Here is a 15,340-nt window from a genome sequence, read left to right on the forward strand (position 1 = left end):
CATTACAAAATGTAATCAAAAATATAAACGATGCAAACGCCTAGTAATTGAATATGTCTGTCGAGTTTGGATTAACATTGCGCCAACACATAACTAAATCACAAACGATACCCTATAATCTCCACAGCATCCAAAACATGTAAAACAATAAATTAATTATTCATGCACAAATCTGTAAACATGCAGACAAACAAAACAGCTCTAAATAACTGCCTCCCCACTTAATTTGTATTATACAAAAGGCCACCTATAGCTAGCAGATATGTCTCTTATGTCAAATGTCCACGTAAAATACATATCTAGTAACTTAACCAAGTGAAAATGTAAATTCTGTCAATGAACTATTTTTCAAGTGTAAGACTTTTATCAAGTGAGATAAGAAAAGTAGTGAAAAGGCACTAAAAGCTACAAGCTTTATTTTTTATAGACGTAGCCTTGAAAATGAAAGGATCAGTGAAATTACCCTGATAAGCCTTGATTCCGTGGTTTAGGCTATTTAGCTTTTTTTTTTTTTCTCGAAATATAAAGGAGGAAGGGCTTGTACCTGATCCTTTCAGGGCGCTCAAACACGATCTAAAATCCTTTCGAGAAGATGTGTAGCAATCGAAAAGCGACAGAATTTAAAGACTGGATTGTTCGGTTTACCCCCCTTAAAACAATCACTTTTTAAAATGGAACAAAAAAACTTTATTGAAAAACAACAACACTTTTACAATACACAATATGATCCACAACATTTACTTGAATGAAGATCATGTTTGCTAACTATACTAAATACATACCTTAATAATAATACATAAATAAATATTGAATTTTCTAGAATTTAGGTACACAGTAACTGTTAACTATACGAGAATATATTTTTCCAATATGTATAAAATGTCGTTTTAAACGTTCACGATGTTTTACTTTACATTCATGTATATGTTATAAATAGCTTCAGGTTCAATATTAGTTATTAATATCTTCAATGCCAATTTAACATATTTATATATATTTACCGTTAAATAGTTATGTTATTTCATTTGAAATCTTGCTTTAAAATTTTGTCATGTAAGGCAAGCTACTTTTCTAAATATTTCCATTTTTTACTTTAAGAATTTATAATTTACAAGACCTTAGTTCTTGTTTCGTATATTAACTTTTTTTGTAAATTCGATATACCTTTATCAAATTTATTTAGGTTTTATAAGCACGTAATTTACGTAACGTCAACATATTTAAATTGATAGTAATAACACATACAAAAAGTAACTTTTGTAACTATATTATAGCTTTTATATTTGTACTCCCTCAGTAGGGGGCCTGGCATGGCCTAGCGCGTTAAGGCGTGCGCTTCGTAATCTGAGGGTCGCGGGTTTGCGCCCGAGTCGCGCCAAACATGCTCGCCCTCCCAGCCGTGGGGGCGTTATAATGTGACGGTCAATCCCACTATTCGTTAGTAAAAGAGTAGCCCAAGAGTTGGCGGTGGGTGGTTATGACTAGCTGCTTTCCCTCTAGTCTTACACTGCTAAATTACGGACGGCTAGCACAGATAGCCCTCGAGTAGCTTTGTGCAAAATTCCAAACAAACTGACCTCAGTAGGTCATACTATACTGTAGGATAGAATAAAACCAGGCATAAAAGATATTTCTCGTTTCATTAAATAATAGAATTTTTAACAATAAAATGTTATTGTAACTTGTGATTTTTCATTACATTTATTTCCTCATTTCAATTTAATCTATAATCTATTATTATTCCAAAAAATGATTCTTATAAAAAGAATTAGTGTTATAATATTTTTACTACCTAAAACATCTACAACTGCTATAATGTATTGGATTATTTGGAATTATTTAATTGATTATCTCAAAGAAAACCTCGCATAATCTGTTTACGTAACTTTCAAAATTAACAAATTTCCATTAAACCATTTTTTATATATTTCAGCCTTTTTAATGTTTGTAAAACGTTTCAAAGCACAGTTGGACAAAGAATACGCAATGCAGTTTGAACTTTTTTTTGCAACTATCAAAAGTATAAGAGTTTAAGATTTAAAATATTTTTACGGCATTTCTTAATAGGTGTGTAAAATATAGTTGAGTAAACTTAATATTTTTAACAGCTTTAGAGGTAGGTTAAGAACACTGTTTGGTCTTGCGATGTGGTTTGGCTTTTGAATTTCGCGTAAAGCTACACGAGGGCTATCTGCGCTAGCCGTCCCTAATTTAGCAGTGTAAAATTAGAGGGAAGGCAGCTAGTTATCACTACCCCCTACCTACTCTTGAGCTACTCTTTTACCAATTATAACGCCCTCACGGCTGAAATGGCGAGCATGTTTGGTGTGATGGGGAGTCGAACTCGCGATCCTCGGATTACGAGTTGAACGCCTTAACACACTTGGCCATGCCGGGTCTCCTGCGAGATCTTTACATATTAATCCATTGTATGATAACCATAAATTTCATTAGTATTGTTGTACAATTTGAAAACAGTTGTAACTGTAATAATTCCAATTATTTGCTACATATTTCCATACTTTTAAAATGTTATTTGGAATATTTTAAGACTTTGTTTTTTAATATCCTAGAACGAAATTCCACAACCATTCCAAGCAACATCTTAAATGGTTTATATATTTAATTTGTTCACGTTAAAAGATGTATCTGATATAGAAAGGTACTGTAACATGTCCAAGTGTGGTTCAGTATTAGTTAGCATAACACGCCTATTAAAGTTTATTATTTTAAAAAAATACTTCTGCAACTGAAATAGCAGTTTCTTATCGTGGTGAAGGACATTAACGATTCTAGAAACTGTAAATGAAAACCAGATTTGTTGTTATCTAAAACTCTCCTAAAATACTTTAAGTGCAAAAATAAGCACACCAAAACAACATCATAACCACGTCTTTTCTGTTTTAAAATGATAAAATAAGTTTCATCTTTGTTATATTATACATACGTTTCTATTTCTGCTTACTTTATCAAATGACTAGTTTTATCTTATTTATGAAACTCACACATTCAAACTTATTTTGTCTTATTCCAATAGAAAAAATTCCGATACGTAACATTTGAGCTTACAAAGTTGTTATTAGTCAGTAATGAAATGAAGTGACATACAAGTTTCCTAAATAATTTGTTTGTTTCAAAATAGTGTAAAAAAATACACGAGGGATATTTGAACTGATAGACCAGAAGGAAGGTACATACTAGCTCGGCTATTGAGCAATACACCCCGCCAACTTTTGAGCCATTGTAATCGAATAATGACATCAATAGCATCGCACACTTTAATGTTAAAATGGGAAGCACATATCTTTGTTTAGAAAGTTCCCAAAGAAGAGACACAAATTACGCTGCATAAGGTAAATACTTTCGTATTTGTAAAAGGTAATTAAAAGCTATATTAATAAGAAAGTCGTTAAGAGAGGTACTTTGTTTGGTATATCATAACTGAACAAAAACAACAAAAGTTTAATGATTTTCTGGTTAGTGCCTAATGCTGTTCTCGCCTGTTGAAGTGGTATCAGAGTTCGACATTTGATAGAGAAAATTATAATTTACACTGTGCAGTGACTCTGTTGTGTAATTCCTGAAATTAAAAATATATATACATATGTATATATATATATTTATATATTCAACTCATCTGTGCGTTAGATGTAGTTTTTAACTGCATGAAATAGTGTATTTAGTCATTTCTGTAAATATAAAAATTCATGGAGTAACTCAAGACCAGGTGAGAGTTGTATCTGTCAAGCAAACAAAAATTGTGAAACGCTGTTAAAAATAGGCTTATCTACCACGTTTATCACACCCAGTTTAGAAATTGGTAACATTTGGAAGTAATCACTGTTCCTGCCAGACGTGCCTCTCAAATCAAGACCACTGTATACTAACTTTATGTTCCACCTCTGTAGAGCTCTCAGATTCTCGACATTAAAACTCGTCCTGTGTGGCCAACTGACGTTTGTGTTAAGTTCTATGATAGCTTACGTTATCTTCACCAGATGGCACCCAAAAAAATGAACTATTTCAGATGAAAAAACATTTCACAATTGACATTTGACTCAACACGCTTTTATTCATGACTAAGAATGTCATTACTTTCCATTAACTCTAACATTTAGAAATCCAGGTTTTACTGAATTTACTTTGCAGTTATTTATATAATATAAGAAAATTATAAACATAACTGATTTAACAAAACCATTTAGAAAGCTTTTAAACATTATTTCAATAACGGATTTCAAAGGAGGGTGGTGGCTAGCCATCCTAGCCACGTACACCCTAAATTCTCCAATATAATTCCAAGTCAAAATATTCATTTGACAAATTAGTACACTCGCACTTGTATAGCATAGCTAGGAAAGGTACAGTCAGAATATTATTGTATACACGGGGATTTGATCAAAACAACAAAACGTTTCGACAAACCAGAGGAAAAAGTAAATCAGAATATGATCTCCAATAAGATAAAATAAAGTCAATAAGTCCGTTAAAGCCCTGTGCTAGCAGTTTTAAACAGCGTCCCGAGACAAACTCATCGGAATCTGTTAAATTAGTAAAAGTAACAACATTATATTAAAGGTACAATAAATATATTTATGAGGATACGCAGGTGTTACTGACCTTCTAATAGCAAATGTGCAGGTTTTAAATTTTTGTACTTGAGTATTAAAATAAACATGAATCTGGAAATGTAAGCTGTTCAATAATATTTTCATCACGAATATTAGTTGTCTTCAATTTTTATAACATATTACCATGTTACGCACAAAAAGTGGTTTGATTTTTATCGACTAAAATTTAGGAGTACAAATTCATGTGTTCTGTTTTACAGAGAATTGTTTTTTTAAAATGGCTTTTTGTGGTTAGAAAGAAATATTTAACAAGAAAGAGAAACAGGTTGTCCTTGCCGTGAATAAAGTTTAACACTATTTAAACAAACATGTATTTTCTCGATACGTATCAACGATAACGTAATCCAATAATGTCAACCATAATGTATTCTAATAACGTTGATATTTACCCCATGCTTATATGACACACGCATTCTGTTGGCAAACAAAAACTGTATTTAATATTGGAGATATATACTTTAGTTTTTGCCATAAATTTACTCCTGAAGTCAACTTCTATCATGGAGAGTAGAGGGATAAGGCCTGAACGATCTTCTCGTCTGCTTTCGAACCTTCACGAAATTCCTCTAAAGTCAGTTTGTCGTCGTGGTTCTATATAAGAATGTAAAACAAGCGTTTGGACTGTAAAGGCTTAAACTCTTAAAAATAAACAATATAACAAGTTGTTCACTGTACAATGCAAAGAATTCGTAATAACACTTAAAAAGTAAGTAAGTAGCTAGAGGTAAGATTCTAAATTAATGGCAATAGAATCGAGGAAACAATTAGATTTAAACCTTTCACAAATATTTCATTTGTTAATTCGAAAGTTTCTTTCTTAAAAGACATCGTAAAGTACCTGCGTTATCCCAAGATAAAGAGAGTTTGAAGAAGGGTTTTTGTGTCCAAATTCTGCATTGTGTGTGTGGTGGTATAAACGTTTTGATCTTTGCACTAAGTTCACCTTTGAAATTTAAATAGTTGTTTAATCAGGGTGTACTTTTATAGTGCTGTGGAACATGGTTCTATAGCTATATAGTTTACTGTTTAACCATTTGTTAGTTTTGCTGGTATGTTAAATCTTGTTTTGTCCTAATGTTTTTCTTCTTTCTTAAAAAAAAAAGTTCCAAACTTTTTTAGCATCTGTTCCTTAATCGCGGTTTAATTGTTCACTTTACTTTAATTTTTCTCCTGTATTTAGTTCAATGTGATTTTGTATTATATATAGTTATTTTAGTTAATTATGTAATAAAATGTGTTACTTTTGTGATTGTATTTTAACGAAGATAAGTTTTGGTTTCATTTAATTTTGAAACATGCTTACTTTGTTTTCAGATATGTTTAATTTTTAAGTATATTTATTTGAGCTTAGTTTGTGTTATTATTCCACGTTTATTTTGTATTTTATTGTTTGTTTTTAAAGCAATGCTACGTTGAGCTATCTGCTTTGTCCACCTCGGAAATTGAGCCCCGGATTTTGGTGTTATGAGTCCGTAGCTATTCCGCCGGGAAACATTTTGTATTTAATTTTGTAATACAGTATGTTTAATTTTGATTTTATTAACTTTATGATTATGCTGGATTAAATGTTGTATACAATTAGAGATATCTTTCCATTTTTTGCCCCAGTGACTAAGCGATAAGTCTGAAGGTTTACAATGCCAAAATTCGGGCTTCGAAATTCGAGATGGCCATAGCACACAGAGCGTGTTGTGTAACTTTGTGCTTAACTGCAAACAAACTTTCCATTTCATTTGTTTTCGGTTTAGTTTCATTTCTATCTAAAACAGAATTTCCTAATTAGAATCAAAATGTTGATTTCTCATTTTATTTTACCTTCCTTGGTTTCGTTTTATTTCGAGTTTCATTTTATCCTGATTTCCGTTTTTACGTTATTTATTACAAGTATAATTGATTTTCCAGGTTGATATATCGGAGTTGTATTTCATTTAGTACTCGGAACTGACAGTCGAAGCCTTGGTGTTAAGCCTTTGTTGTCTTCGTAGAGACGTATTGTTGGCATTTTCGTTGTTAGAAGAATGAGATTAGGATACTTTTTGACTTTTAAAATAAGTTTTAATCTCTTAGTTTTACGTTTATTTTTCAGTTTGAGTTTGGGAAGGACCTCAGATAAGTAACAGGATAGTGTGCTGATATCTTCCCCTTTCGTTCGTTTATAACTAATAATTTTCATAAAATTTCTAGTAGTTGTTATACATGTGGTTAACGTAAACCATAAATCAAATGCAACAATTTTCTATGTCAGACATAGGTTACGTAAGACGTAGACGACTGTACCTGATTGGTCTTGTAATTAGATATCATATTATTTGTATAATTTTTTATTTGTAAAAGTCTTGCTCTATAAATCAGTACAAATTTTTCATACACACCTTGTCTAAATGTTGAAATATTTTGTCAACCCTTTCTTGCGGTGTATCTTCGTTTTCTTTTTTGTTCTCTCCTGTCTGGTTTCCCTGGAAATAAAATGGAGGAACGTTAGCCCAATTGTTTACCAACAGGTTAAATATTTCAAACATTCCAGACTTTCAAAGCAGTCGATAGAGAACTTGAATAATAAAAACAGAAAACTGCATTTTGTGTTAAACAGGATCTCGTGTTTTGAAATGTATGATTAATGTACCGGTTTGGTTTTAATTTCGCGCAAAGCTACACGAGGGATATCTGCGCTACCTGTCCCTAATTTAGCAGTGTAAGACTAGAGGGAAAGCAGCTAGTCATGACCACCCACCGCCAACCCTTGGGCTACTCTTTTACCAACGAATAGTGGGATTGACCGTCACATTATAACACCCACACGGCTGAAAGAACGAACACGTTTTATGGTAGAGAGATTCGAACCCGCGACCCTCAGATTACGAGTTTAGTGCCTTAACCATCTGGCAATGCCTGGTCTATTGTAAGGAAAGTACTTCTGTTTGAAATTGTTTTACGATAAATAAAAGGTTGTTACATATACCAAAGTGTAAATTTTTTATGTATTTTTGTTTGCTGTGCCATGCAATAGATGACGTCACATTGTATTTATTATTTCGGTGGCGTACATGGATAGATTGATACACGTTAAATCCACTATAGTAAGATGAGATTAAACTCCTGCGTAAAATATAAAGATTTACTCAGGTTTAAATTAATTAACATAATTAATTCGTGTATTTACGTAAGGCGTTTTCATTACAGTCTCGTACAATAGATGAACTCGCGAAATATTCAAATTCCTTAGGCCTAACATAATGATATAACAAAGCATACATATTACACGCACGTGCATAGTTTTTTGTTTTTTTTTGTGCTCGAAGTAATTCCGGTGATTTTTCTCTAGAGTGTCTTTTAATGAGATTCAAAATCATTCTGGACCCAGCATAGCTAGGTGGTTAAGGCACTGGACTCGTAATCTGGGAGTCGCGGGTTCAAATCCCCGTCACACCAAATATGCTCACCTTTTCAGACGTAAGAACGTTATAAGATACCAGTCAATCCCAATGTTCGTTGGTAATGGAGTAGCCTAAGAGTCGACAGTGGGTGGTGAAGACTAGCTGCCTTTCTTTTCGTCTTACACTGCAAAATTAAGGGCGGCTAGCGCAGATTGCCCTCGTGAAACTTTGCGCGAAATTCAAACCAAACCAAAACCTTCATCAAGTTAATGTGTCAGACACTATCCGGTAACATTGAAACCAAGTAATGAAAGTGGGTTTTCTCACGTTTCCACCACATCAAAATCTTGACATAGGATTTAGAGATCTCCCGCCGCCCTGAAGGGCCTTAAGTTCCACATCGGTCATTGATAGTCTTCAGTGCCAATCATGACTCGAACATACCTCGTGAGTATATTCCCCACTATTTTTTTTTCTCACCAGGCTCAACATACAAATCATGAGTGGGGCGAAGAGAAATAATTTCTGAGCGCCCCGGTTCTATCCGCCCCGGCTTGGGGTGAGATAATTTTAAACAGAAATACCTGCCATGATCCTCCTCCTCTTTGTAACTTTACTCTCGTCTCGTGACATGACTTGCAGAGTCATACCAAACCTGAAATGTATAGTGTACTTACTACTTTGGCCGATGGCCATTTTATAGAGTTGTCTCAACGCTTTATGGAGCAAAAAACTGCAGTTAACATCGATTTCAAGACTGACCACTAATGTGAGACGTCCCTTTTTACTAAACCCTAAGAAAACTTTATTTTAATAATCAAGTATCTCATCTACTAGTTATTTTAAATGGATACTTACTTGATATGTCTACCACGTCCTGTATGAAACGTCTTTACAATAATACTTATGTCTAACTTTGGTATATCTACCGACATATAAGTAATTTCTCTACTATACCTGCTAATACCTAATAGCGTTTAATACAGCTGCTATCAACTTGTAAGATATGTCTCTTTTAAACTTTCCATAGTTTAAAATATTGCATTTACTAATTTACATTCATTTACCAATAGACATTTACACTTATTACTATTTGGTAAAAGAAATTTCTGTAACATTTGACATCATCTGATAGAAACAAAAATTATGTGATACTTCTACGCTATATAATAGTACTTGTTCCTGTGAAACCTAACGCTATCTAACAGAGGTGTTCCTGTGTGGCCTGATAGACACTACTTGAAAAAACTAAATATCTGTGATTCTTAACACTGTCTACATTAATACCTTTGCTATGTCTATCGCCATTTTATAGACAACGATTTAATAATTGACGTTTGCTACAGTACGAACTACTATTAAAGTCTAGTGTTGTTTATTTATAAAACTCTAAGAAATGATGCTCCGTACTTACTAGCATCTGGTAGATAGCATCTACAATACTATACATTTCTTCTCGTGTGATGTATCCGTCATTGTCAACGTCATACAGCTTGAACGCCCCTGTGATAGGATTAACATAATATATTTTCTTCACTTTATTACCCATAAGTTATTAAAACAGCTACATAAAGACGACGCTTGAAAGATTTCTCTTATCGTTATTTTATTAGTTTATTATTCAAACATATGTTTTTGCATGAATTTCAGTTCAAAATTATAATTAGCTTGAAAACAACTTTTTTTTTTCACTTGACGTTTCAAACAAAATTAGTGAACTGAGCATACAATAATTATGGAGGAAAAATAGTCTAACTTACGATAGTCTTAGAAGACTTCAAACAAACATAAAATTAAAAGATGTTTAATGTTGGAATAAGAGTTAGAAGTTTAATGTACACGTTGGAGAAGTTTCGAATTATTTGGTTTTTGAAATTCGCGCAAAGTTACATGGGGTTATCTAGGCTAGCCAGGTTTTGAGATACTCTTTTACCAACGAACAGTGGGATTATGATCACACATTATAACGCCCCCACGACTAAAAGGGCGAGCATGTTTGATGTGACGGGTATTCGAACCCGCGATCCTCAGATTACGAATTAAGGGCTCTAACCACCAGGCCATGTCACGCCTTCTGAATTGTTAAACATAATAATATCAACATTCTTTACATTCCATAGATGTATGTTTACCAGTTCAACTTATGAACAAAATGGTGACTAATTTAATTAACTTCCGTTAGTAATGCTTTGAAGTACGAAATATTTGGTCGTAACATTTTTGTTAACTTACGCCAATAAATAGTAGTGACACTTTATCTGTTCATGTATTTTTATGCCTTAAAATGAGTATTCGCGTGCTATAATTACATCATACAAAAAACAAGTCTAAATGACTGGATTGTTTATAATCTTTTCAATGTTTTCCATTCTACTTCCGGTTTTACAGAATTTGACTTGAATCTTTATTTTTTGCTTGTTGTTAATCACAAAGTTACACAATGGACTATTTATACTCTGTACACTTTGGGTTTTGAAATTCGATTTTTTTTTTCGTTAGAAACCACCAAAATTACCCCCAAGTCAACAAAAAAGGATGACTTTTACGTATGAATTGGGCAGTTATCCTAAATGAAAACATATGATAGTACAAGGAGACATTTCTCGTGGTGTCTCAGTTGAAAAATATTTTTCTCAGCCTTACTTTTGTCCCTTTAATACACGGCCCATCCTTATCCTGGCTTTTTATCCAGAAAAAAAAACGAGGAGGTGGGTGAGAGATAATGCCATGTAAGACTGTGGGTTCGTAAGTTATTCAGTTGGTTTAGATGACAAGATAGGGATATGCAGAGAACTAAAGCAAGTAGGTTATTTGGAAGCTGTTTTTCTCTTGATTGGTTTGGTTTTATTTTGAATTTCGCGCAAAGCTACACGAGGACTATCTGCGCTAGCCGTCCCTAAGTTTGCAGTTTAAGACCAGAAGGAAGGCAGCTAGTCATCACCATTCACCGCCAACTCTTGGGCTATTTTTTTTACCAGTGAATAGTGGATTGACCGACACATTGTAACGCTCTCACGGCTGAAAGGGCGAGCATGTTTGGTGTGACGGGGATTCGAACCAGAGTCGAGTGCCTTAACCACCTGACCATGACGGACCTTTTTTTTCTCTTGAAACGTCCTACAGTGTTGTAAACCACTTGAAGCATGAAAGTGAGAAAACCAATAGTTATCAAATATACGTTAATTTACAAACATAACGACATATCTGAGATTTAATACCTGATTTTAAATACTTACAATCTAGTTTTTCTTCAACATTTCCTCGTGACGTCACGGACAAAGCTCGAATAAATTCTTCAAATTCGATAGCTCCGTCCTATTTCAAAAAAAAATCGCAAATTTAATTAGAACAAAGTGTTTTCGCAATCGGGTATTTCGAAAAGTAAAACTATAATTGAATAAACTCAATGTAATTGGAAATAAATTATGATGCGCGTGAAGGTTTTTTTTCCTAAAAAAAAAACAATACTTCTAAATGACTTGTTTTGTTGTTCACCAACAAAAAAGGTAAGTGTATGGGGAAAACATTTTACTATGAAATGAAGAAAATTTCAATTTATGTACAATTAATGTACAATAATTTTCAAAGATTAGGGTTAGGTTTTTAACTTGTAACACACGCAACTTTTCTAGGTAAAGTGACTATGTTATGGAGTATCAGTCGGTACATACTTGATAAAACGTTGTTATCAAAATAAAAATTGAGTTCTTTCGAGTGGATTCTCTTCGCGGATAACAACTTTCAGGTAAGTTATTTAGGGCTCATTTTCCCTCTAAAATATTTATTATATTCTCAGAGTAAAACTTTCAATGGTTACAGACTTACGTCTTAAAGATCAAAGTCGGCCAGGACTTAGTTTTTCTTTTCTCAGTCGCAACATGATAGTTTAAAGTACAAGTAACAGAGTTTAAAGTACAGGCCACAGCTAAATCGAGTTTAGAGACACTAAAATTAAACTTTATACCAATCCAAACCTGTTTAACGGGATAGCTCCTTTCTAGATTAAAATACCTTCTAAACGATAAATCAACGTTGAACTTGTGTCATCATTTTAAAAAACTTCTAATGTAGAATTTGTTTGTAATTAAGCACAATCCTACACAACGGGTTGTGTGATCTCTTCCCACCATGGGTATCGAAAACCACTTTGTAGCGTTTTACGTCTGCAGACATACCGCTGTGCCACTGCGGATCTCTTCGTAAAGTAACGCTTTATTTTGTAAACTTCTTTCGTAATTATAAAATCTAAACATTCAGCTACGTATTAAGCCTCGTCACAGTATGTTCAGTGAAATATGGGTGTGATTTGCAATTTGGTTTAGATTACGTTCTCAATATCCTTGCGAATAATATATTACATAATAACTTGTCAATGCGTGACAGACTTTCTGCCTCTCACTTCACCAAGAACAAAATTTATTTTCAGGGCACTAAACCTAGACCAGAAATTAACACGTTAACGACGAATTATGCAGAAACATAGAAAGATATATAAACATTGAAATTGGTTCTTTGCTGTTTTCTTTTTCCTGATGACCCATCGAAACATGCAAGAATTGTTAACCAGGATCTGATGCCTTTAATGCAGTTTTAAATACTGTGCAAATTTAAGCGTTTTCTTATTTCGTTTCTAATACAATACAAAATACCGACAGTACAAATACAGTTTGTTTTCCTGTTATTCAGTTCAAGTTCCTAATCTTTCTCAATTTGATCATATTCCTCTAGATGATACAGCGGTAATCTTGAGGGCTTATAATCCTAAAAAATTGGGTTTCGATATTTGAGATGGGCATATCACAGTTAGTCCATTGTTTGGATTTGCGATTAATAACAAACAATCCATTCGATCACGAAAATGTAAACACTAGAAACAATGTGGATTTTACGAATGTGAGACAAGTTTTTATTCGTATTCAATGCGAGCTATATGAAAACATTACTTTTAAAGGGTGGCCAACTTCTTTAGTGTTGGAAAATTTAGTTGAATGAGCATTGGTAACAAATGGCGTCCACAAAGCTATTTAGTTTCTCTAGGTGTTAACTATTTAATGTCACTAAAGAAAATATAAGGTAAAATATATCTAGACAAAAACAACGAAACACAATTTTTTATTTGCCTATAGGTTATTTGTGTAACGTTGAATTGAAATAGCTGTATTTTAAACAAATGCAGAAATGATAGCCAACTCTTAGGCTACTCTTTCACCAACGAATAGTGGGATTGAGTGCACATTATAACGACTCCACGTCTAAAAGGGCAAGCATTTTCGGTGTGACGGGGATTTGAACCCGTGACCCCACATTGCGAGTTGAGCGCTATAACCACCTGGCCATGCCGAGTGACAAAAACAGGATAACCTTTAAACACTACAATAATACATGTATGAAATATTTTTTAATAATGTATGGAACTATGTTTTTATGCGTTTAGCAAAATTTGGTACAATGCGCATATAAAAAAAAATCAGGCTCCTTACAAGATAGACAAAAGCAGAGAAAAAGAGATGCTTGATTGACAGCGTAACCATGGGAAGGAGAAATCCTTAGCCAGGCAATAAAAAGGTAACATATTACAAAATACATTAAACTTATTTCAATCTCTGAATCTTCAGATTGATACGTAGAAAATGTGCTTTAACTTTGAAAATTATTGATTTTCAAAACTTGATTAAACTGAAATTGTAAAGACTATGTAAAGACTGTAACATTCCACTCTGTGTTGTCACGGATACGGAACACAAGCAGAAACTCAAAGTAAATCAATAGTTGCTCAGAGAATGAACACGAAACTCATAAAACAAACTGACTCGAAAATTAAAGCATGTTAGTGTTAAGAACGAAGTAATAACAGCTACACTCACTAATAAGTCATCAACAAGAAGTAAAAACATATTTCCTCTTCTACATTGATTCTTAACGAATAAGATCGTTGGTGGATTCCACCGACAGGGTTTGAGCTTAGGCCTTATAGTTAGGGTTCCTGAGTACGGGTCGCAGGATCAGAGTTTCGAGACCTGATGCTTCTGAACGTGTTCCTCGCCTTCAGCTGAGGCGTATTATAAGAATAACAATGTATCCTGCTGCTCGGTTTGAACTTTGACAAAAACCCTGTTGTAAATAGTTCAAAATTTGGAACGGCTATGTGTGTTCCCCACTAGGCTCTGACATAAAATTTTAACACCACGTGTGCATAATGTGGCATTCAGGTTGTAAATACATAGTTCTCATAGTTACCAAACAATGTTTCTCTTCAGGTGCAATTCAGATTGAAAGCATAGTTAGCATAGTTATTAAATAAGGTTTTCTACACTTTGGAGAACTCCCATCAATAGCTGCCAAAAAAATTTAATTGGTCTTTTAGAGGATTTCACTTGATAGTTTTCAACCATTTTTGTTTGATATCATAGTGAAATCCATTCACCAGCTTTGAATCAAATGTATTTCATTTTGTAGTGTGCTTCACTTTATAGGTTGCAGCCATTTTTATTCGCCTAAGAATTTTTCTTTTGTTTTTAAGTACAAAGCTATACAATCTGTGTTCTGTCCACCGCGAATATCCAAAACCGATTTTAGTTGTGTAAGTCCTCTGATTTACCCGGGAGCTTACCAAAAAGAAACTCATGGTAGGAAGAGGCCTCACATACTTCAATTTAGGATTCCCGCAATTGGCTGCGTTATTTTATACGTTTTTTATTTACCAGCTGCTATACGATCTTCATCTTCCAAATAAAACCTCCGTTAGTAAAGGAAGTACGTGGTAAGCACAAAAGAATGTTTCTTACGCTTTAATTAGTCCTTATTATATCGACCGGACAACGTCAAGTGAAACAGGAGATTTATATTTCGCAACTCGTTGCAAAAACAAAACAACGAAGAAAAAAACGTTTCGTACTTAGAAGTGTTTGTTTGTTTGTTTTTGGAATTTCGCACAAAGCTACTCGAGGGCTATCTGTGCTAGCCGTCCCTAATTTAGCAGTGTAAGACTAGAGGGAAGGCAGCTAGTCATCACCACCCACCGCCAACTTTTGGGCTACTCTTTTACCAACGAATAGTGGGATTGACCGTCACATTATAACGCCCCCACGGCTGAAAGAGCGAGCATGTTTAGCGCGACGGGGATGCGAATCCGCGACCTTCAGTTTACAAGTCGAGTGCCTTAACCGCCTGGCCACGCCGGGCCAAGTAAATGTGTTTAAGTTATTAATTGCAATACTGTCTCCCGTTAGTACAACGATAAGCCTACTAATTCACAACGCCAAAATCAAGGGTTCGAGCCCCCTCGGTGGACTCAGTAGATAGCCCGATGTGGCTTCACTATCAGAAAACACAAAC

At 34.0% G+C, this 15,340-nt stretch overlaps 1 protein-coding gene across 5 annotated transcripts in view; it reads right to left on the reverse strand.

Moving 5' to 3' along the window:
* Nucleotides 1-663: 663 nt before the first annotated feature.
* The window catches only part of LOC143248849 (frequenin-2-like), a 125,520-nt gene continuing 110,843 nt past the window's right edge, over nt 664-15,340 (reverse strand). For all 5 annotated transcript variants that reach the window (XM_076497691.1, XM_076497689.1, XM_076497693.1 and 2 more), the window contains 4 exons: nt 11,242-11,320; nt 9,420-9,508; nt 7,004-7,087; nt 664-5,222 (listed from right to left, as the gene is read on the reverse strand). In XM_076497691.1, coding sequence (XP_076353806.1) covers nt 5,130-5,222; nt 7,004-7,087; nt 9,420-9,508; nt 11,242-11,320 — 345 coding nt within the window. In that variant the 3' untranslated portion in view covers nt 664-5,129. The remainder of the gene's footprint in view (nt 5,223-7,003; nt 7,088-9,419; nt 9,509-11,241; nt 11,321-15,340) is intronic.

Source organism: Tachypleus tridentatus, chromosome 4, assembly GCF_004210375.1.
Source record: "Tachypleus tridentatus isolate NWPU-2018 chromosome 4, ASM421037v1, whole genome shotgun sequence".
Lineage (NCBI taxonomy): Eukaryota > Metazoa > Arthropoda > Merostomata > Xiphosura > Limulidae > Tachypleus > Tachypleus tridentatus.